The sequence below is a fragment of the Anarhichas minor genome, unplaced genomic scaffold (genome assembly GCF_050575085.1).
Source record: "Anarhichas minor isolate MPS153535 unplaced genomic scaffold, ASM5057508v1 ptg000007l, whole genome shotgun sequence".
NCBI classification, from domain to species: Eukaryota; Metazoa; Chordata; class Actinopteri; order Perciformes; family Anarhichadidae; genus Anarhichas; species Anarhichas minor.
The window spans coordinates 3,362,508-3,386,466 of NW_027466453.1; the positions used below are offsets into that span (position 1 = coordinate 3,362,508).

The 23,959-nt window shown below is 41.7% G+C and overlaps 1 protein-coding gene and 1 long non-coding RNA gene across 2 annotated transcripts; one reads left to right on the forward strand and one right to left on the reverse strand.

The window, feature by feature from the left end:
* Positions 1 to 124: 124 nt before the first annotated feature.
* Positions 125 to 8,675, reverse strand: nags (N-acetylglutamate synthase). The gene is made up of 8 exons (XM_076082883.1): positions 8,177 to 8,675; positions 6,051 to 6,331; positions 4,042 to 4,255; positions 3,778 to 3,958; positions 3,595 to 3,634; positions 3,304 to 3,435; positions 3,015 to 3,197; positions 125 to 1,345 (listed from the first exon to the last, which is right to left on the reverse strand). The coding sequence occupies exons 1-8, from the start codon at positions 8,543 to 8,545 to the stop codon at positions 1,186 to 1,188; spliced, it is 1,560 nt and encodes a 519-aa protein (XP_075938998.1). The 5' UTR covers positions 8,546 to 8,675; the 3' UTR covers positions 125 to 1,185.
* On the forward strand, positions 6,640 to 11,862 carry LOC142939827 (uncharacterized). The gene is made up of 3 exons (XR_012950224.1): positions 6,640 to 6,998; positions 10,730 to 10,878; positions 11,623 to 11,862. It is a non-coding gene; the product is annotated as an uncharacterized LOC142939827 (long non-coding RNA).
* The last annotated feature ends 12,097 nt before the right edge of the window (positions 11,863 to 23,959 follow it).

Genomic DNA, 23,959 nt, shown 5'->3' on the forward strand with positions numbered 1-23,959 from the left:
AACCACAATGTTTTGTTATTGCAAATGCAGTGAGGGGTGTGTGTGTGTGTGGAACCTCCTTGAAATACACTGGTCTACTGAGGACAGTTTGAAGACGCTTAATCAAGATTAAAGGAGCCTTCACTTGCAGTTTAGTCTGTTTTTATTTTCAAGTGTTCATGAGTTGGGATGCCCCCCGAAATCCGGTTCTAAACGGGAACCGGTTCCAAAGTAGTGGTGTTGACAAGGTCCAGGGTAAACGGTTCTGCTATCAGTATTTTAGAAGTTACTGAGTGAGACCTCCTCCTCTCAAACCTCCTCTCTGTCTCTTTGTGCTTTACTCTGACACACACACTGACTCCGGCTCAGTACAGCGTGAGACTCCCATCATGGCAGAGAGAAGAAAAAGATCCAAAGTGTGGCTACATTTTACTCCTGTAGATGCTGAGAACTCTCTTCACAAATGCAATAAAACCCTTTAAAGAAAGAAATAAGCACTGTGTAACATTCTGAAAAGTTATTACTGCAATCATAACATTATGATGAAGTAAGTCCTGGGCCAAAAAAAATCATATCTGTACATATAACATTAACACCTTTCAGATATGTGCCCCAATTTATCAAATATCAATATACATAAATAATAAAATAGCATAGCTTTTTTATGGGTAGGTTTTATGTGTGTATTCAAGTTATAGATGCAAACATATGACCATAAAACATATTCCCCCTTAAACTACACCCCATTTGTGTTTCCAAATGTGAGGAACAATTCTGTAATGCCAGACAGTCTTTGGTAAATACATAAGACCGTAGTTTTGAGATTCCTCCACTCTGGACAGCATCACGAGTGTGAAAAACATCAGTTCCGTCTGGAATTTAAAAAATAAATAAATAGAAAGAAAGAAAATTGTATTTAAAATTGTATTTAAAATGTAGTGAAAAACACCGTAGTGGTGTTTCTTAGCAAAGTGAGGATGAGCTTTAGAGCTAACCCCAGCCCTCAGAATAGAGGATGATTAAAAGTAAACATTCTGCAAGTATGAAATTCTCACTGCAGATTTGGTTTTCATGTTTTTAAAAGAGAAAAAAAAAAAAATCCAAAATAGAAAAAAAAGTCAAGTCAGAGCAAAGATAAGGAAACAATATTGATAGATTCATAGCCGAGTTAAGGAGCCACACAGCCATCAGCTGGGAGGAGGTGGTTCAGGACCCGCCGGAGGCGGTGTGGGAGGACACGTGGAAAGAGTCGGGGAGGTTCTTGGCGTACTCCACCAGCTCGTAGGAATCTCTGATGTCTGTCAGACCGAACCAGAAGACGGTCCACGCCCCGTTAACAAAGCTGCCATCACAGTGTTTGAAGTACCTGCACACAGAGAGAGAGAACGTCCAGGTGCCGTTGTTTATTTTGAAATCATATCGTAACAAGGCTAAGGGCCCCGTTTTAATGGCTAAACAACAGATGCAAAGCGGTAGGTCTCGGGGTGCACCTGCTATCTTGGTCAACGTATGAGCAGTAGGTCAAAGTGCAACAGTGAAGAGGAATATAGATCACAGGGTGTGGTGGTTAGATAATAGGCCGGTCACATCGTTGGTCTCATAGCTCTGAAACAGCTGAGCCAATCACAGGGAGGCATGCCGACAACAGCAGAGTGGCCCGATGTGAACACACGGCACCACAACCTGGTGGCATGTTAACAGTTATTACATTGACGATGAAGCTAAATTATGAAACGTCTGGTGAAGCCGTTTCAATCGGATTCCATTTTTTGTCTTAAAAAGGTGCAATTTTTGGTAAAAAAGTGACAATACGACACAGTGGTGCCACGGTTCGGTACGGCACCGTTCAATACAGCAAAAAAGCAGAAACGCCATCATAACGTATGTTCTTTTTTATGATGGATTAATTTGTGTACAGGAAGCTGCAGCAACTCCTGTTTTGTCTTTAACACATGGGCTGCTGTTGTGCTTCTGTGAAAGAAGGTCGCACTCTCTTTGATCTTTGGAGGAGGTGAGAGATCCGCTGCACTGCAGTTGCTTTCTAAAATGCTAGTTTAATGACATCGGCCTATTTGTGTCGTTACAGTCAGCAGCTAACCCGTGACGTCATGCCGTATGTTGTCAGAGCAGCAACGGGTGCTTCGGACATTTGGTTCTCTGTTTGGGCTTTTGTTTTCTTTTACAAATCAGGAATTATGGTCTGGCGAAATGGGCTCGTGAAGGAGTAATGTCACGGGGATGAATAACATTAAGCATGTTAGTACATCCTGGTTTTCCACTCCAGAGTAGGGTCTCATATCTGCGGCTATAAATATAACAATTGTCGTGGCGATTGCTTTAGGCCTGTTTGAATAAGGGGAGAGTTTGTAGCGTGTGTGCTGCTGTTGGTTTTCCTGCTAAACTAGTTTAGCATAGCGGATTTTGTCCCCTTTACCTTGCCGTTAGAAGGCTCTTTCCAACGAGGAGCTGAAGCTGTTAGAGGTCTGGATAGTTCATAATGTAGCAGAAGATCACAGTTTTGTTTTGACCCTAAAACATTCAGCACTTTATAAACAGACAGTAGTATTTTGAATCTATTCTTAACAACTCCATCATGCAGACACCTACGTCACGGGGTAAAACGTTTTTCGAAGGACTAAAACATGTTTACTTCGACCAGAATTTTGATTTAGGATTTGTATAAATAAGGAGGACTAGTGGGAAGCTACAGAATGATATACAAACAAAAGAAAATGGACCAGCTCTTTAAAATTGTTGACCCGTCACTTGAAACTACGGTCTGTACATCTCCAGATTATACACCACTTCAGGTTTACCACACTTTCAGGGTGCTCATGAACTTCTGGGGTCACGGTTCCTCGACTTCATCTTGAGTTGTAGCACCGAACATGCTTTTAGTCATTTCTTTTAAAAGGAACACACTCATAATTTTTGCTCCTGCGTGGTGTAGAATACACACACTGTAAGTATCTTTGGACAAATTAGTGTAATGTAAATACCAACATGAGAGTTTTTCAAATGTGTGTGCGTCTCACCAGGGGTTGATCCTGTTGGTGGCTCTAGACCTCCAGAACAGTTTGCCCAGGTCCTGTCTGATACATTCCCACAGGATGTGGCTGGTGCCCTGACCCTGCTTGCTGCTGCTCACCACAAACTTGTCGAGGTAGGGGGTGCCGCTGTTCACCGGCTCTACGGTGATGATGGCCGCCGCGCTGTAGCTGGAGGGACGGAGGGATAGAAAAGACGTTCAGGAGAGAGGACAGGACACAGATTGCATTGCTGACTCCGATCTGGATTTATCTGTGGACGTTGCTTTGCACGCACCCTTCGGAGAGATAGATGGAGTGCAGTCGTCCCTTCAGGGAGTCGATGTAGTCTCGCCTCAGAGTTTTGTCAAACGACACGTTGATGAGGGCCAGCAGGCGCTCTGCATCAATGCCCTCCAGGGAGCTGTACCTGCACACACGGAACATGTATTCACTATAAATCCAATAGGTGAGTCAAATGCATGGCATGCTCCTGTACCTTTAAATTTCTGAAGAAGAAAGAAACCATGACTTTGGGGAATTTAGGGTTACGGGTCGGATTAACCGTGTATGTGTGACAAGTACTTACCGGTGTATGGGGTCTCCGTTTTTAAAGAGTGTCCCCGACCCTGAACCACAAATACAGACAGAAAAAACAAGAATTTAGTCATTGATTATCTCACACACACACACACACACACATATTTATGTTCCAGTGCCCTCTCGGGTTAAACGCGTGGGAGAGAGTGAGCGAGTGAGTCGGTGGTCTCGCCTCTGTGGCTGAACAGCTCAGTCAGCAGTGTGTTCGCGGAGGTGATCACCGCGGAGGACTCGGTCAGCAGCTGATTGAGCAGTGTAGCTATGGCCGTCACCCTGCGGCGCTCCGCGGCGCTCAGCCACGCCGCCGTGGACAGACTGGGCAGGTCGCTGGGCAACGACACTGTGTCCAGCACCTGTAGCACAAATACAAATGATTAATGTCCGGACACACAAACTTTATATCTACTATGTCAGTGGAAGCTTAGTCAGAGCGTGCCTTGTTTTCTCGGCTGCGGAGACCTCCAGAGTTGTTCAGGAACATGACTTTGTGGGGTTGCAGAGCTCGGGAGATCGCCGCCGTCACCACCGTCTGGTCCAGCGCCACCGAGCAGCCCCGCCCGTCCCTCCCCACCGGGCAAACCAACGGGATCGTCCCGCAGTTCAGGCTCCACTGGAGGAGGCTGGTGTCCACGGTGACGGAGGGCGGAGCGCTGCGGGAAGAGGACGATGAAGACGAGGTCAGATGGGTGTTAGGGTCGAGGAAAGGCGGTAAAACGGATGTGTTCTCTAAAGTTTGAAGAAAATAAACCCACATCATGTTGACATGAACTTGAGACTTAAATTTAGGGCTGCACTGAGTAGTTCAACGCTTCATTCATAATGTTGACATTCGAATTCTAAATCAACATGTTTTGCATGTGTAATCATTGTGTTTAAACCTGGTATTTCTGGTACAGGTACAATATGGGAAATGTAAGACTCAGCACTTTTGGAGCTTGACTCATAATAGTGACTAAAAGTCAAGATATCTAACCCTCTGCTGCATACATTTTGACCACTTTTTTTAGGGATGGTATCATTAGGATTTTATCGATACCAGTACTCTTATCGGTTCGGTTCCTTATCGATACTCTTATCGGTTCTTTTTTGATTATATTGTATTTAATTAAGAAAATAATCGACATTGCTTTATTATTCTTGCATGTAAACAAATAGGCTTTCTTGACCAGCAATACAAGAAGTTCCTAAATCTATAAAGTACATTTGCAGCTAAACAATTAGCTAAGTGATTAGCTTTCATTTATTAACCTATTTCTATTATCAAACTCTTTATGACATCGCTAACGTTACCTGCAGTGGACGAGGATGGACAGGCGAATTTCTGCAGATTGATGTTCTGCTTGTTGGTCACATGTTGTGATAAACTGCTGGTGTTAGCTCCGTTACTTGTGAAGGTTTTATTGCATTTGATACAACGAGAGTTCTCAGCATTTACAGGAGTAAATGTAGCCACACTCTGGATCTTTTTCTTCTCTCTGCCATGATGCGAGTCTCACGCTGTACTGAGCGAGTGATGCACAGTGTGTGTGTGTCAGAGTAAAGCACATAGAGACAGAGAGAGGAGGTGTGAGACGAGGAGGTCTCACTCGGTAACTTCTACAGTACTGATAGCAGAACCGTTTACCTTCGATTTCATGTCAAAATGAGGAAGAAATTAGCTATATTTTACACACAAACTCATATTGATCCACATTAGGGAGTAAAGTTTCACAGAGCCAGCTACTAAACGATAAGTGTAGGATAAGTCGAAGAGGACAAGACTTTATTTGACACTTGAGTACAGAAAGCGTAGCTTAGCGCTATCGGAAAGATTTCCAATGCCTTAGCTGAATATTTCGACAATGTGGATGAGGGCTGTGAGTGTTCAGAACGAGACTTCTCCTTTCCAGAATGAGTTCAGACGCTCATAATAACAATCTGAGGGAGTCAGTGGCAAAATCAAGCACTTTTAGTGGATGTACATTGATGCTGATGAGTTCAAACGGAAAGATACTGAAGCTCCCCTTCGAGCATGAAAGCTCATTCACAGTACTAGTTGTCAAAATAATCACAAGTCCAGGTCCACTTGTTAGATTTTTCTAGAGTTTACTCCACTGCTGATGACGACCATGTGAAAGCGTAGCTTAGTAAAAGGCTAGTAAGTGGTCCTTGAGTTGGGAGTGTATTATCGCGTATGTTTTGCCAATTTGCCTTTGGAGAGAATAAAGTTGAAGTTGAGGTTCATCGGGTTACTGTTTGGTAAACACATACTGGTCGAGGGTAAAGAGCATGCATAGCAACGAGCTGCTGCTGAATTCTAGTGGCAACCCTACGGCGTTTACTTTTTTTTCTCTTTTGCGTATGTTAAAACTGATAGAAATCTCACAGGAGTGAACATGTTATCAGCTGCTGGTGAAAAGCAATTCAATATAGCTAACCCTCCCCCCAGTGTCTCAACCCCCTCACCTGCTCCCGCGCGGGGCTTCATGCAGAAGGAGAAAGGATTCGGCGGAGAAGAGCGGCAGGACGGAGGCCGAGTGCTGCTGCAGAGCCTCGGTCAGCTGCTGGCTCCGCTCCACCAGCCCTTGGGTGCACGGAGACCCCGCCGCCGGCTCTGCCGGGCCCGTCTCCTCGCACGCGGACCGGCCCATCACCACCACGGGCTTCATGTCCATGCGCTGCAGGAAGGAGAGCCCGAAGGCCAGGCTCTCGACCACATCCCTGCTGGCGAAAACTGAGCTGTCCACCTGGGAGTGTTGAGAAAAACGAATACAAATTGTAAACACATTATCATATTGTGCTTGCTTGCAAATATACATGCGTTAAAACTTAGCACACACACACGAACATCATGCCTGCAGCTACTCCCTTCGTGTCAGAGACAGAGAGACTGAACTAGGACAAAAAGTACATTCGGCATACTAACTACTTCCTGTTTTTGGAAACAGAGAAACATAAATAGGACATAATGTACGGCAGGTCCCCTGGGCCTCTTCCGCTTATCAGAAACGGAACGCCCTAACGGTCACACCATGTGACAGGCAGAGAACAGAAACACATAAATACAGAGACACTTCGCTCTCAAAACGCACTTCTTCTCCGCTCTTTACAGAGACAACTAGACTTGTTCTCTCTCTTCGCAGAGCACTCTTTACAGAGACATTTAACACATTATACTCCTTTTCGGAACACTTACACTCTAAACGGGACATGAAAATTCGGAACAGCACATAAATACATCTGCATGCTTGCTTGCTTGATTGTTGAATAAACCTGTAAAGGAAATAAAACTACTCTGATATGCCCCCTCAAGGGAAATAGAGAAATCCAACCTTTGTCTCCGAGTACATTTTTGTGCTCCGAGTGAACCCGCTGACACAGCTTTAAGACGGAGCATCTTCCTGTGACGTGAAGGTGAGTGTGTATTCTTCCTATAAAACTTGAGACTAGTGATAGACATTAAAACGATACAAAATAAAACCAACAAGGCTGTTCAAAGTGGGGAAGTCCACCCACAGGTACTACCTGCCTCAGAGTAGTTAAATCGTCTACTCGACTCGGCGAAGTGAACCTACGTTAACCGGACCCCTAATCAAAAATCCTCCTTGAAATCGTTGCCCAACATTGATGAACCGTAGTAAGGAATCTAGGGGGCGGGAGGCGGCAATATCTTGGTGTAACTAGATGGTCTACTAAAGACGAGAGGCCTAAAACAGACCGGCCGAGGCTCTCGTGTCATACCTGACATCTGATAACTTGATAGAAAAGCCCCCCGGGAGTATAAGCTGAAGAGAGAAAACGCAACAGAAGAGACAGAGACAAGACAAAAGCAGACTCTCCCCCATTGGACAATGTGGACACTTTTAAAAATAAAATAGCAGTTCAAGACCCATTTGTTTAGACTTGCTTTAGTTTGATTTTAAGTGTCTTTTATGTTTTGAGCTTGATGTCTGCAGTTCATGTCTGTTTTTGTCTTTTGTTGTGAAGCACTTTGTGATGTCTACTCTTTCTGGATTGCTCTATAAATACACTTTAGTTAAACTATTATTGTGTTTATAACGTTACAGGTAGTGGTCCAATGTGGCTTTTTTTCCCGTTGTTTTCAGAAGATGGGTCTTTAGTCATTTTTTTGTTTTACATTGCTTATTTTTTTGGTAGTTTAAGGTGACGCCTCAACTCCGATAGATTTACAAACAAATAAATAGTTTTTCCCATTTTCTATGCATCGGATTAATTATGAAGCATAATATTTTTTACCTCAGCTACTCACCAGCTTCCATAAAATATATACTTTCTCAGACTAGTTTTGGATTTTCTTTTTTTAAACATGGTCATCATAAATACATCAATTTACACCACTTGTTTAAAAAATCATATAAAAAAACACCACGTTTTTACTCAAAAAACATAATTATGGCTTGGTATTAAATAATGATTTGATTCAAATTCATAAATAATAAAACTACTAAAACTAATTAATACTATCACATTTTTAACTCGCGTAATTGAGCTTCCATACACCATCCACGTACGTCATTATGTAGCACATGTACCAGATCTGTTGAACTGACTAAAAGTGGACCCCGCCATACCTCGATTACAGCAAAAGCAGTAGACTGAGCCGAAGTCGCTCTCTGGAACTGGGTCAGCCAGTACCGAGCCTCCCGGGGGTTTCCCCCAACTTCGTTGAGAAAAGCCTTCACGTCCCGGTAAATCAGATTCAGGTTGCTCGGCGCGTGTCTGTCTGCTGCGGTGAAACCGCCCAGCTGCTCCTGCTGGGCCGAAGCCGCGGGTTTTCCTCCCATGCCGGCCGCGTCAGCGCTCATCGCTCGTCCCTGTGAACCCAACATCTTCCGCTGCCGCTGGCCGCCGGTACACTGAGTCAGAGACGGGCTCGACAGATACCTCCCTGCCTTTACCATGGCTCGACAACCGGAGGCGCCGCTGGTCACTTTGGCCATGTTGCTTGCGGAAGAGTTCCGTGTCTCTCGGGCTGAACGCTGTAGTTGAGGAGGACTGCATGAGTTTCCCCCGCCGGGTGCGAGCAGCGTGGAGAGGGTTTCAAACAAGCTGCTGCGTCGGCAGTTCTCAATTTTCACTAGACTGGGATGTGGCGGGGTGGGGGGGACCACGGGTACCGGCTTTGTGGTAAAGGGGTTGTACTGACCTCATACAGGCATTCATTCAAACACCCATTCAAAAGGACAGCAAAATGCTAACAAGTTAAAACTTGTTAACATTTTGCTGTCCTTTTGAAAGGAGTTTGATTGTGTCTATAAAGCTCATGTTATAGAAATATGAACTAATAAATCCCATTAGGATGATGTTGATGATGCCAACGTGAAGCCTACTTCTGATGCCAAATAAAACGTTCAATATAAGGCCTAATAGGCCAATTTACACAATTAACGTACCAGCTAATTAATATGTTACAGTTCAGCCATTATCAACCTCAGGATTGTTTCACTTTAGTGTATTGGTATGTTGTATTGTAGCCTGTTGGGCAAAATGCTGAATGTCTGGATGTTAATGTTTATTATTCTATAACACAGGCTATCTCACACTTGTATAACTACTGTTCAGTTTGTATCACCCTGCGTGTGTTTAGAAATGTATCACAACACTGTTGTGTGAACGGTTCTAGTGTAAGAGCTGTGTGGTCTTTGTCGACCCCTGGAGGAGAGTAAGGGGTATTACAGCGATCAGAGGCTGCTGGCCATAAAGTTGACGACTCAAATAATATAATATATTTTTTTAAGTGTTCTGAAATGTCAATGTGTAAATGTTTTTTTTCATGAACTGTCCCTTTTAATTAAAAGCACATCTGCATATACAAATTATATATGGATATAATTTAGGGTGGACAGTATGCACTAAATTAATGCAAATATGAATTACCAGAGTTGGTGCACTTTTGCTTCAACGGAATGGTCATAACTTTTACTTATCAGTTATAAATGTTTTAATAAAAGGTAGGACGTGGAAGCTTCAGCGATCTGAACAGTGTGTGTGTGTGTGTGAGCTAACCACACGCAGGATGTGACTCTGGTGTCAAAGTTCTGTACTTTGTAGGCCTTCCACCATCCACCAAGACCACCTACAAATGCGTGCGATAGAAATATGAAGCAATTAAACATCGAACAGAACCAAACTCAGACTTTGAATTAAGTTTTCCTTAATTGTGTATTGTGCGAATCTAATAAGCAGTATAAGAACGACATTTTCGAAGAAGCTCGAAGCTGGATACATTACGATATTTATAGGAAGGAATGGATTCAGTGTTTGTAGGCACATCAGTGCCACATCACAGCTGCTAGCCTGCACTCACTACATTTCAGTAAAAAGCAGACACTTTTATCTAAAGCGACTTACAATTCAGATTCTATCACGCTGTAGACACAGCTACGGTAGCAATTTGGGGTTGAGTGTCTTGCACACATAGAGATGCGACTAGCGGAGCCTGGGACCGAACCGCCGATTGAAGGACGGCCCTGCTCTCCACTTAGCCATGGTCGCCCACTCCAAACAAACACGTTTTTACAACGTACAACATAACAACAAAAAAAGAGAAAAAAGTATTTAAAAAGTGATTTGTTTGACGTATGACAGAAATAAGGGAAAATAGAGAGAATGACCAAAGAAAGAGTTTGGATGCATCTTGAGTCACAGGTGGATTTTCAAAAAGAGGGTTTTTAGTTACCCACAAATTGAGCAAACAATTGCAGAATATGTAACAAAATTCTGGGCCAAAAAGAAACAACTTCCATGTACGAACACATGAATAGACCTTATTTAAATCACGAGGTCCTAAAAGTTGTAGTTATTTTCAATCCTCCGTTCATATGAATGAGCCAGAAAAGGAGGAGGCGGAGTTAATGGAAACGCTATATTACGGCCCATGGAGGGTCATTTTATCTGAATTTTATACTCGAAAGTCAAAGTTTTTTCGCTTCATGGCGAACTAGCAAGCTGAAATGCTGTATCCAGTTCTCTTCATTCAGCAATGGCCTCAACCAATACCAAAGATCATTATGTTATGACTTAGAGCGTCATAATACAATGATCATTAATGCTGTGTGCCTCCCTGCCTGAGGGTGGTGCTGTTTATACTGTGTCTGTGTTTTCTTTTATCTATGGGATTGCAGGTGATTGGACTGGGGACTCATGAGGCCGGAGATAAGAAGGAACCTGTGGAGGCCGGCTCGCCCTCTCTCTTTTTCTCTCCGGCTCCCAACCGGGCCATGCTGCACAGCCAAGGGGGTCGCTGCTGTACAGATCGGGGCGACAAATAATTGTATGTACTCTAACGACAGTCCATGTAGTGGTGGGGGTGAGAAGCCCCTTTTTGTTCACATTGTTTTCTCCTGTTTTCGGTTAGGGATGTAGGTAAGCTGCCTGTACTTTCTGTTGTTCAGTTTGGAGTAGGTAAGTTAGTATGTGTATAAAGATTGTTTTATCTATTGTCTTGGGCCAGGCTCACCCTGACGCGTATTGCTAAAAACAACTGTGTAAATAGATCAATATGATGGACTGTATGGCAGCAGCACTGGTCGTTCTTGGGAGTGGGAGAGCGAGGGAAACCCATTATTATGCTGCGCCCCGGTTCCCCTAGACCGGGCGTAACAGTGTGGTCGACCTCACTTGGCACCGCCCACATTCAGCAAGCATTGCATGCATTCGCGCATGTGTGACCGTGTCGGAAGTGTGAACTATAGAGAGAGTGATTTACAACGGTTTTGAAAGGCACAAGCAAATGATGACGTCTTGCTGTGTGCCGTCGGATCAGGAAACGCTGTGTCACTCTGGAGAGCATTTTGGCTCTTTCAAAAAAATCAAGTAGCCGCAACGACGGTAACTTAAATTACTACTAGGTTTCTTCAGTGCTCTGGTGCCAATGTGAACATCCTCCATTCGGCAGGTAAAAATACAACATTGTAAAGATAATGAGTTAAAAAGTTAATCTTTACAAGCACAAGTCATGCTCACAGCTGGACCCCATCATAGTAACTGATGTGATATCCTCTTTATATCAACCCAGTGCTCATCCTCCAAGACAAACGCCTCTGCATCTCCAGTTCTGCATCTCCAGTTCTGCCTCAGCTTTTCCTGAGACGCCTTCACTGCCCCCAAAAACCATACTAACTCAGAGAGCTGCCAAAACCATCCTGTCAACGAGCTCAGTGACTTTACCAGCACTTCCATCTGTTTATTTCTGCAGTGTAAAAATAAAACAAAATTGCTGACTCTTTGGGTCAGTTTACACGCTTTGTGCACTTCAGCGTGACTGCCAAACTTATTTATAACTCTGCTTGGTTGTCACAGTTTGATGACATCATGCTTCTGTCTCCGTTTCTTCCCTATCTCTGTCTGTCATCAGGACACAGAGGACTACATCTGCCCGGGTTGCCCTCAGGCAAGCATGCATGCTACACTCACACACACACACTCAGTGAGGGCAGTGCGGAGGTGCACGTACTGTATAATCTTCAGGAAGTGATTAGGGGGTGTGAGATCAAAGAGTGCGACGGGAAAACATTCCTCCCTCCGTCCCCTCGGGGCTAGAAGCACCGACAGCTTCCTCGTGTTGAACTCAAGCAGCTTTTATGGCACCAAAAGCCCCGATCAAAAACTGTTTCTGCATTCAAATCAAAAATCTTCCATGATAAGTGCTTTTTAGGCGGAAGATTTCTATTTGAGTTTTTGTTTGATTTTTTAACAAACTTCAGCTCTCTCTGAACCAGGAAGGATTCCTGGAGGCATAAGGATGACAAAATGTGGGATCAATAACGTTAAAATGTCGAAGACAATGATGAAGACAAAGCACACGAGAAATGTACCCTGTGATGAAGTCAAACTTCCGTCTTCAACAGTATAGATCAATGTGTGTGTGTGTGGAACTGAAAAGCTCTGTAAAATACACAATACAAGTAGAAAAAATTAAGTAAAAAGTATATTAATAAATGTACATGAATCAAAACTTAAACCTAATTATCAAATCTACAAAGTAGCTAAATGAGACTACTAAACGTCGTCACGCCGACTAGCCCTACTGTAGCTTAATGGTGGGGACGTGAAGTCGTGACCGTGGTGTAGTTCTTTTTTAGGATGTTGGCTTTTGTGGAGAATTTCAGTATTAAACGCATTATTAGTAGGGTTTAATAACACCCTGAGTAGAAGTGTTACAATAATAAATATGTTAGTCACAATATGTTTCCATATGGAATGTATTATAGGTTTACAATATTCTTACTTATATAGGATATTATATGTTACAGTATATTAACTCATTGAATGTATCTAATCATAGAAGTATAGTCACTGTAGGTATTAAAACACTAAGAATAGTCTTGAGGGTCAGATAGGGATTGTGAGTGAGGTGTCAGACATGCAGCAGCAAATGGAGGCGACCTCATCGATGGAGGATGGGGCCAGTGGGACGGTCAAATGCCAAGCTGACCAGCAGGACAGAGAGGAGGAGTCCAAGATGTTTTGCGAGGAGCCAAGATGTTTTGCTAAGGGATCGATAATGGGAGGGGGCAGAATTCAAATGAAGCCAATCACTAATCGCCACGGAGGGTCATTCACACGTTTTATGACAGTATCGGACACTTTCCGACTCTCAGGGGATACAAAAGACAATGTTTTAGGGAGTTTACCTCAGATCACTGCAGCTCTCATTTTCAGCTAACTGGCCGCGCCGGACTGTGAGGAGATGCGTGTATGTGGTCTCTGCTCTCGAGAACATTACTATTGATAGTTAATTCAGTTTGTAAGTGAACTTTGTGTAGTACATTAAATATTGTTTTAATTTTGGACCGGGTCCAGCTCATTCTTCTAATGCGCGTGCGCAGTAAGAAGCTCGCAGCAGAAGAGTACCTGCGGCCTGCAAGCTCCTTCATCCTTTGTTCTTAAAAACCTAACACTTTTCATGCTTCAAAAAACATAAAAGTGGTTGTTCATTTGTTAAGATTGCATTGCTGAACAAAATGTGAAAGTGTTATAAACGTTTGTTTAGTAGCTTATTATTTTAGATTATTTCCTGCAATTATTGAAAATCCAACAAAGTCCAATTTTGTTAAGGGAACCAGTGCGATGCTAACTTCCGGATTGGCCTACAAAAACACATCACCTCACCTACTGCCAATGAATATATATCTGACGTGACTCCGGCCTAGAACATGTTCACAGGCGAGTTGTATTCATGTTATGCTTAGTCACGTTTATTCATGCTTTGTCATTTCTAGTTTATTCTAATGAAATAGCTGCAAGTAGCTAACGTTATGCTAACGTTATATTAAAGTCACCATTAAATGAGTTGACCACCTAATCAGCTACTGCAGCTAACGTTATGTAGCCCAGTGCTGTTATCCGTGTTCTTTTAAGTACTTTTGATATGACTATTCATGGGATTACATTCTAATATTTTTGTTGAATTATTCAGGATTAGGAGGATCCACAGTTAAATGCTATGTGTTTCTTAATGCAGCATACAGTGCAGGTCCATGCACATGCTGTATATACAGTTTTTAATAAAATGACACCAGTAATGACAATGACCTCAAAGGAATCACACAGAACCAGTTTAAAACAGTTTACAGTAATGTTAAAGATGATTCATTGAAACTCAGATTAAATGTGTTCAGTTAACGAAAAAAGACGTATAAATAAATGAATTCACTGACTTTAAAAGTGATGCTTTTTCACTCAAGATACATCCAAAACTTAATACATTCACTAATACGGTCTTCACCCTTTTCTCTTCGTTCACTTAAAAAACAGTAGAGGGCAGTAGACGCCAAGGACTGAGTGTGTGTGTGTGTTTCTATCTCCCCCTAGAATCTGTACCAACCACCACTTGACTGACAACATGCAGCAGATTAACTGTCAACACGAGCAAACTGAAGTTCATGATAATACGGCTCAGTGAATACTCCAGCAAAAACAGTTTTTGCTACTTTTCAAGTGACATGAGCTTCAGATGTAGTTTCAACTTTTATTATGAGATGAGACATTTATTGCACCGTCATTCATGTCACTGGCAATCTTGAAATCATTTTAAAGTCATGTTTTTATAAACAATACAATTTTCCGATAGCGGAAAAATTAGCATTGCTCAGATTTTGAACCGTAATTTGAATGACAAATTTATTGCTCAACAGCAAGTATGTGGCCCAGAAACAAATAAATGTGTTTTCAATTCTTGATATTTATATGTTTGAGGTAAGAATCCTTAGTAGGACCTGTTACTCCTAACTACTCCTCCAGCTAGCAATCATGTCATGTTATGTTCTTCAAAAGATAACCGTCATTTAAAAAGGTATAATATGTAACATTTCCACATTAAAATGTCTTAAAACTACAAGACTGTTATTTATTTTGTTGAATTATGTACTTAAATCATTCCAAATATATCTGACCATGTTCAAACCTAGAGAAATCTGTCATTATATTCGAGGTAACGGTGCATTTCATTTGCTTGCCTGTCAATGGTGTCGCATCCCCTATAACCAGTCTAATTGCTCTTACATCAGGGGAAACACAGGAAACACCAGATGATACATCAGAGACCTAATTTATTGATATATTTCAATATCGATCCAGCGTACTACATTGTGCTACGATGGTAAGTGGCTCATGCTAGCCACCAAGCTAATCTGTACGGTTCATTTACTTTACAGCGACTTTCTCCACTCTGATAAAGTATTATAAGTATTTTTTTTATGATTTTTGGACCTTCGGACAATAGCGCAGGGCTTCCCCACGATTGAATTAGTCCCGTAGCGTTAGCTGCATACGCTGTATAGCTAGTCGACTCTTCTGATGGTAAGTTAGCAAGTTAACGTTACGTTAGCTAACATTACTTGCTGCTATCACATTAGAATGAAATGACATAACGTGAATAAAACACATTGCTGCCGGAGTCAGGTCAGATGGTATTTCATCGGCAATAGAGTGCTGCAGGGATGAGAACATATTTGAAGGGCAACTAGGAAGTTAGCATTGCACAGGTTCCCTCGACAAAAAAACATTGGGATTTGTCTATAGGATTTTGGAATATTGCAGAAAATAAGCTCTGTGGCAAACACAAATTTACGATACTTACACATTTTGTTAAGCCATATAATCTTCGCAAATGAACCCCACTTTTATAATTTTGAAGCAATAATGCAATCGCCAAAAGTAAAAAGCTAACGCGAAGGCTATAAACGAACTACAACACGGTCACAAGAGCGTGCGTGAGTATACACAACGAGGCTGTGAAGGCGGACTGGTGAGTTTCCAGATTGTTTCACCACATAAATTCACATGAATTGTGTAACTGTACCTGATTTTAAACGGGTATATGTGGAGTTGAACCGATTAGTCGATCGTCAAATCATTGTTTTAAACATTTTTAACACGTGCAGGTTCCAGCTTGTCAAACGTGAGTATTTGGTGCTTTTCTTTGTCAAGGAGAGTTCATAGCTGCAATGACTAACATGCTGTAACTGTACTTTCTACGTGTACAATATGGCATATGATAGTATTTTTTCAAGACTCCATTATATATGTATATGTATATATACTCAACCAATGAGAATTTAGCTGTGCTACCAATGAGAAAGTTTGTTTCTATTCAATCTTGCTGATCTGCCCGTTCTCTGTGCCTACTTGCCTGCTCACACTCCTTGTTTCCTACCTGTCTGCCTGTCTGTCTGTCTGTCTGCCTGTCTGTGTGGGTGGGCATTTAATCACAGACCGTATGTGGTCCGTCATCTCTCGGAGGGCGAGAGGGCAGATTGAATTAAAGCTTTAAAGCATCTCTGATTACACGGGCAGCATCTTGTGTGTGTGTACAAATCCATCAACACGGGGTGTTAAAGTGTTATTTCTCTCTGGTACAACAGTCTGCTGGGCAGTAAACATGGGAGATTTGTTGGTGCACGACATATGGTTTAAATACTGATGTTTTTTTTTTATCAAGTTTTGGTTCAAAATGGGGCAAAACGTGTTTGTAAAAGCCTGCCAGTAGTTCACCCGCAACACAAACACACAGTGAAGATGTTTCAAATGTTTTTACTCAGGCTATTGGTAGAAATCTAAGGTGGTTTTTATTTGTAACATTGTTGTAATATGACAGTAATGATGTGAGATAACTGCTGAGAAAAAAAGAAGTGAGAAGAGGCAGAAATTAATGCCAAAAAATGAGTTATTTTTCTTATTGTAAGATTACTGTAATACACTATGCAGACTACTGAGTTATGAGGCTTTATATTTCTCTTGTATTCTAAACAGTCAATTTGCCTGAATTACATGTCGAAACCATATTTTCTCTCTTACCTCTGGTGGTATTGCCATGGAGATAGTTTTGGTTTTTTTGTTGAGGTATATGAGATTTCTACCTACATACAAATATGGAATTTAATTTAATTCTAGCAAGTATTGTGTGTAAAAAAATAGAGCTCCATTTTAAAACTTGTGTGTGTGTGTGTGTGTGTGTGTGTGTTTAAAACACAGCAATCAGCCACACTGTCGACACAGTGACTCACTTGAGCACCAAATGAGTATTAATCCACCGCTGAAAAAAGACCCCAAAAAAATCCATTATTTACAGTGTTCAGCGGTTTTAGGACATTACCAAACACTGAAATAAAAATAAACTACTATATCAGTACCAGTGCTCAGTAGAGGGCTTGGGGCTGAGTGCCACAGACAGAGACAGGGGCGGGGAAGTCAGAAATGACTGAGTTAGATTAACACATTGTTGGTTTTGGTCTGTTCATGGGATTTGTTAACATTGAGAAAAGTATAGAATATTACCAGCCTTATCCTTTAATGAGTATGTGAGGATGAAGTACCGGCCTGAGAAGGTATTTAGTTAACATCACCCTCATCCTTTAACAATCTCAACAGGTCCCCATTACTCTGGACATGAAGCAGTAACAGATAATGGAATAAAATTCCATTCACCTCCATTGTGGATATCACAAACCCTGGGGGCTTGATCGACCCGCTGCCTTAAAAGTGTGAGTTAACCGAACTAAAGCTGAATAATTAGTTCAAAGTTGTTGCATGACTTGTGAAAAAGTTTAAACTTGAGATAACAAACTTAAGATACCGACATATAAACTTAAGATATGAAGTTGAATCAACAGCTGTTCAGTCAAGCTGACTCACTTTAAAGTCAGATTTACGTCATAATGAAAATAAACAACCGTGACTGAATTTAACATGTATTAAAGACACACAGCGAGTTTCCATTGTGTATTTTTTTCTTCTTAAAACTACGAAAAAGCGGGATCTCTGGAGAGATTTAAACAATGCATGCTGGGAAGAGTGCAAATATATGAATCACACGGAGCCCCTAAAGTCCTGTAAGGTGATTTACTTTCTTATCTTGTGCACATAAGATAAGAAAGTAATTAACAAGATTTAAAAATATATATATATATCACCTATCGGGACATAAGCAGCTCCGTACAATCCTGATTCTTTAGAAGCTTAATGTAATGAGCTGAGTGAACTCACAGCAGCAGCTTCATTCAACTCATCATTTTAGGTCAAAAGAATTCATGTTTCGAGGTTAAGTTTTTTTGAAGTACATATATTTACGTTAATCACAAACGATTAGTAGATTGTATTAAATGTTTTACAGTGTAGATACCACTATGTATGTTAGAATATTCTGTATGTTGTTGTCGTAGATCTGACAATTGAGGACAAGGATCTCAGTTCTCAGCGGGGTTTCTTTCAAACTGCACCTTCCTTTAGTCTCAGTCCATCTCTGAGCACTTTCTTTGTTCTGAGGTAGTTATCAGTATCCATACCGGCACACCTGCACACCTCCCGTTCATGCTGGCACAGTCACAAACTGAAGAGTTAAAGGGTTTAAAAATAAATAAAAATAAACTTCACACAACAGTAATTAACAAAGTGCTCAGTAGAAGTGACAGTATGTTAAATACTCATTTTTCTCCAAACAGAATGAGAGGCTGCTTTGAAGCCTGGCAGACAGCTTGTGGGCACATGCCCCCCTCCCTTCCCCCCCCCTCCCCCTGGCAGGGTAGACACCCACAAATCCCCAGCGGTGCCACCCTGCCACCCCGGTGCCACACAGAGACTTGAAACGGCAAATTACAGTTAGTCGGGACGGTGGATTTGGATGCAGAGTCAGGGTGGGCTCATTGGTGTGGTTGGATGTGTTGGCGAATTGTGGTTGTGTGGGTACAAAGTATTCATTTTAGTGATGGCTTGCTGTGTGTGTGTCTGTGTGTGTGTGTGTGTGTGTGTGTGTGTGTGTGTGTGGTCAGTGTCTGTGTTGTAACCAGGTCTAGTCAGCCCAACCATGTGATCTCCTGATTAGAATGTCACTACACAGCAGATTGTGAACTAAACAGACTTTCGGATCCAGTCGCAGTATATTTTACTGAGAAGTAAACAAACCCTCGTATCACCCCACTCTGTTTTTATGCGCTGCACCTGAGTGAGATGTAGGGCTGGTGATGCGATACGTATCGCGATACGGGGGTTACGACTCAATATATTGCGATATACTGTAATCAAGGCGATGTATAGCATTTTTCCAATCTTATTTTTAGGAAAACTGTCATAGTATGAAGAAGACATCGCCATACGCATAAAATCAGAGTGAAAAAAGTTGATCAATCAGAACAGTGGGATCGGCATTTGCGGTTTATCACAACTCCAACATCAAAGCACTACCTTTTGGGCAATCTGAGCCACCGTCCGCCACGAATCTTTGCACGTAAGCTTTCTATTAAATCAATGCAGTATCACAGAACATGATATCGCAAAACTAATGTGTACTGATATTTTCTTATACTTAAATTTCACCGTCATTTCTGTTCTGGCCTTCTTTTCAACAACCTTATCATTTGAAAAAAATGTTCCCTTCCCAATTCAAATACCTGAAATTAAGTATCGCCGGATACCATGTACTGATCCGATACCGGCATGTTAAAAACTATATACATACGTATACATATATATGTATATATGATATTAGCTCGATGCATAGACTTGCATACTTGCTGATACCCTAACCAGCAATTTGGGCTGTATCAGAGGCCTTTCCTATACTAGTATCGGTATCAGAGTTGCAAGGCAGGTACCCTAACAGTCTTTCAAAGGGACTGTCAAAGCTCCACCACACTGTCCGTCCTTCCAGCAGAGACACAGAGAGTCTGACAGTAAATGCTCATGGCGGTAAGTCGGTGTCCCCTGTCCCTCCACGTCACACACTCAAAAGCCACGAGGCCAGGTTCTCTACACTCGTTGCTCCCTCACTCTAACTTGATTTCCCTAATGCTTGATTTACAGTGAGGACGCCAAAAATATGAGTTGACTACTTGATTTTCACATCTGGGAGGAGCTTCCAGCTGAGCTACTTATTTAGCCCTAACAACAACATCCCCCCTTTCAAAATGATAGTTTGCTATATTTTACATAATTTTTCAGTTTGATGTATCCAGATGGATAAATTCCAATAAGAGTAAGTGTGAAGCCTAATTGATAACTTTGTGGGTAACAAACATGATGAGGCACATTGAGGGGTTTTTGGTCTCCAAATCCTTCAGAATAAAAGCATCCAACAGGAGAGTTGAGTCATTTTTACGTCCCTGTGCCCTGTTAATAAAAAACAAATGACGAAAAAAAAGAATAATAATCTCTTCATTCTGCCGAAATCGCACGGCAAAGATTAATCTTGATGGTCTGTTAGTGCTGTGTCTTTTGCTCTACATTATCATGAGGAGATAAACATCTAGTGAATTTTCTTTCAGGTGTCAATGTAGGCAGTGCAAAATTGGTGGTGACTTAAAATTTTCATTGAACTGCAATAATTTAAAAGAAGGATAAATATCTGGGTTAAAGTTACTATGATGAACTTTCACTTTGTTTTGACTTTGGCAGTCTCTGTAGATAAAAGTGGTAGTGTTTCAGAGCACCATCCCTTTACCTCTCATTTTGCATCAGGGTCTTCCCCGCTCAGTCCTGGTTCCGGTTCCCCAGTGCCTCCCTTTCCTCCATTATCCAACGCGGCAGCGAAGCCGGATCTGGGTCTGTTGGTGGCTGCTGGAGGCCCCAATAGAGTCTGAGCTGAGGGAATTTCTGGAGAAGCTGCATGATTTTGCGCGGAGTCCGACACGGTGACACCGAGACGACAAGCGTTGAGAATAACTCTGCAGAAATAGCCAATCTTCTCGCTGATGGTCTTGTTTAAAGAGGCATCGGTATTAAATAAGTTAAAAGTTCCTCACAGTAACTCTTAATATCAGTCATAATTTATTAGCCATCATGCTTCATTATTTTATTCGTCAAAAAAATATATAAACGTCAGACTTCCACCCCCCTTATTTTGAATGACAGGTGATCTCTGGGAATTGAAGTGCAGAAACTCCACAGACGCTTATCGCCAAAATTGTGGCCAAAATAGAAAAAGACATGGAGCTTGTGGAACACCGCTTCAAGCTGGGGCAATTATTCATTAAAAAATCATTTGTTTTCAGTTAGCGCTCTTTGTCTTTTGGTAGGAGCAGTGATCGCTCCAGAAGAAATTGGTACCCATTTAATTCCCCTCACGACTTAACTTTGGATCCCAGGGTAGCTACTAGAAAACACCTTTCAGACACACACACACATGCAGTCACCGAAAACGCCCTCCTTGCATTTTCATCCAAGTGTTTTTTTCTCTCTCTCTCTCTCTCTCTCTCTCTCTCTCTCTCTCTCTCTCTCTCTCTCTCTCTCTTACACTCAGAACACCCGTCTCTTTTGTTTTTGCCTAAACTCTGGTGAAATTCCAACACGAGGCGAACAGGGCAGGAGAAGGACGAAGGAAAAACATGTTGAAATTTTTTTTTCCTCCTCTCAGATCTTCAGGGTTTCTCAGCAGCAATTACACAGAAGTGTTACCAGATGCGTCTCGCCATTGTCGGACCAAAAAAACACGTATCTGCACAAAGTCAGTCTGTCTTTCGGGATCGGGAAAAGGAAATGCTTTTTTTTTTTTTCAATTCAACGCCAATGCAGTTTTGAAATTTTCGCAATGGATATTTAGTAAAATACCTCGGGGGTTGACGAGTCTCAGTCTGCGCAACAAACAACACATAAAAATGTTCCAACAGCAGCGTTTGGTTTCTGCAATCTTATCTCATCCTTGAGCCTTGACTCCGAGCTCTGTCCAATTAGTTTAAGAAAAACACACTTACATGCGCGGGCACACACACACACACACACACACACACACAGATGCTCTTCACACACAGTTCTGCATGTGAATGGATGCACATATACGCACATTCATGCATGGACAAGTTGTACATTTAGTTGTTTTTATCTGGAGCGCACACACATGCTTTGATATACAGTAAGTATGCAGGAATATATGCACTCCCACCATATACACACTTACATAAAACTACATTTTTCACTCGCACAACATGAGTTAATCTCTCGCAATTTACTGTGTCATCCATTCCACAGCTGAAACAATACTGAGAGTAAACATTATTTTATTTTAGAATCAGGCCATACTGTAAGTATCCAGAAGCTTTACCTGAATAAAAGTACCAATACTTATATTTATGTCAGAGTTAAATATATCTATATATATAATTCTATAAAGTAGAGTTTAATCTGCAAAAACCTCAGTCTTTTAAAGACATTTCTGTCTATAATTGAGTTCTAAAAACCTTACTGTGCAGTGAAATCAACCAGTTTTGGATTTGCTTGTTAATAAAGGAGCGCATTTACAAATTTAAATAAGAATGAACAAGGCAGGTTGTGGTTTTTTTTTCACTAAATGCTAAGTAGATATGCAATGAAAACAAGGTTGAGAATTTTTTTAATAAACTGGTGTAGGGTTTTTTACTTGAAATTACTTTTAACTGGTGATGAAAAAGTCTCAATTCATAACTGATGCCTCTATGAGACCATCAGTAGAAAAATTGGCTATTTTTTGGCACCAGTGACAATCAATATTGATTGTCACTGGTGCCAATGGGTTTAATTCCGTGCAAAATCATGCAGGTTCACCGGAACCTCCAGCAGTAAAATAAGAGGTTTCCTAAACTGTTTTTATCCACAGAGAGCACCAACATCAACACAAAATGAAAGTTCTTTGTAGTAGCTTTAAAAAGAAAATCAAAGGACTGAATTACAGACTAAAATGGCAAGATTAGAGGGATATTGCTTCATGTTTTATCTTAGTTAACTAGTAACTTATTGGGAGTCTCCAATAAATAGTCTGGCACATAATTGTCCCCCCCGTAAAATGTGATTTGTTGTTTTCACACTTTGGTTTTTGTACAGAATAAACATAAAAGATATAGCGTGTTAAACAGTGAGCTTTGGAGGGGCTTGTAGTTGGATACCTTTTGTTTGTTCCCCCCCTTTTCCGGTCTTTATGCTAAGCTACCTGCTGCTGGTTGTAGCTTCACATTTGACGTACAAACATGAAAGCGGTATCAATTTTCTTATCTACCTTCTGAAAGACGGCGGATGGGCAAATAAAAAAATAAAACATTACTTGTATTTCACTTTCTTACTTTTATACCCTAAGAAGTCTAGAATTTATTGAATTAAAATGTGCTACTTTTATGTGCATACATACAGGTGGGTGTGTGCATCACATGCTAAAACTCTTTGAATTTCAATGGCCAGGATTCAAACAACAGCAGAGCCAAAGACAGATCTACTCTACGGGCAATTTAGCTATAATCAACCAATCAAGAGGCTTGCTTAGCCCAACCGGTTGGCCCCACCCACTGTGCAAGGCTAACGGAAGAAAAGTGTGATTATGTCAAATCAAATATTTCTGACACTGGTCGCTGCCTCACTGGCTTAACCTCCGAGTGCATCAGCTTTCAGTCCTCAAATAGCGGGGATGCTGGGGACCGTTGGTTGAGGGAAACTAAATACCTGTTGTGGGCACACAGAGGGATTATGGGTATTTTCGGTTATGCGGGTAAGCTCGACTTTCTGACACGGCCGCTTTGGGGTTTTGATTCAGCGCAGGAACGTGTTTGATATGTACAAACACACGCAAAAATTGCATACTGTAAGCATGCACACACATCTCATCCACACATCACACCCCACTGCACACACACACTCTCGCTCACATTCACACACACACACACACACACACACACACACACAGAGAAGCTGCCTATGCTCTCAGTTTCTCCCGCTGTCTCGAGGGACAAGGTAATTGCTGCGGAAGCCGAGCTACTGAGCGCCAGCCGTCTGTTTGGTTGATAGGGATCAGTGGCCAAAGAAGTGTGGAGTCTACAGAGTCCAAAGCAGAACTCTTCTCAAAACGTAGAACACAACATAGTTTTCCACCGTTCATTTCTCTGGAACTTTCATTACCTGTG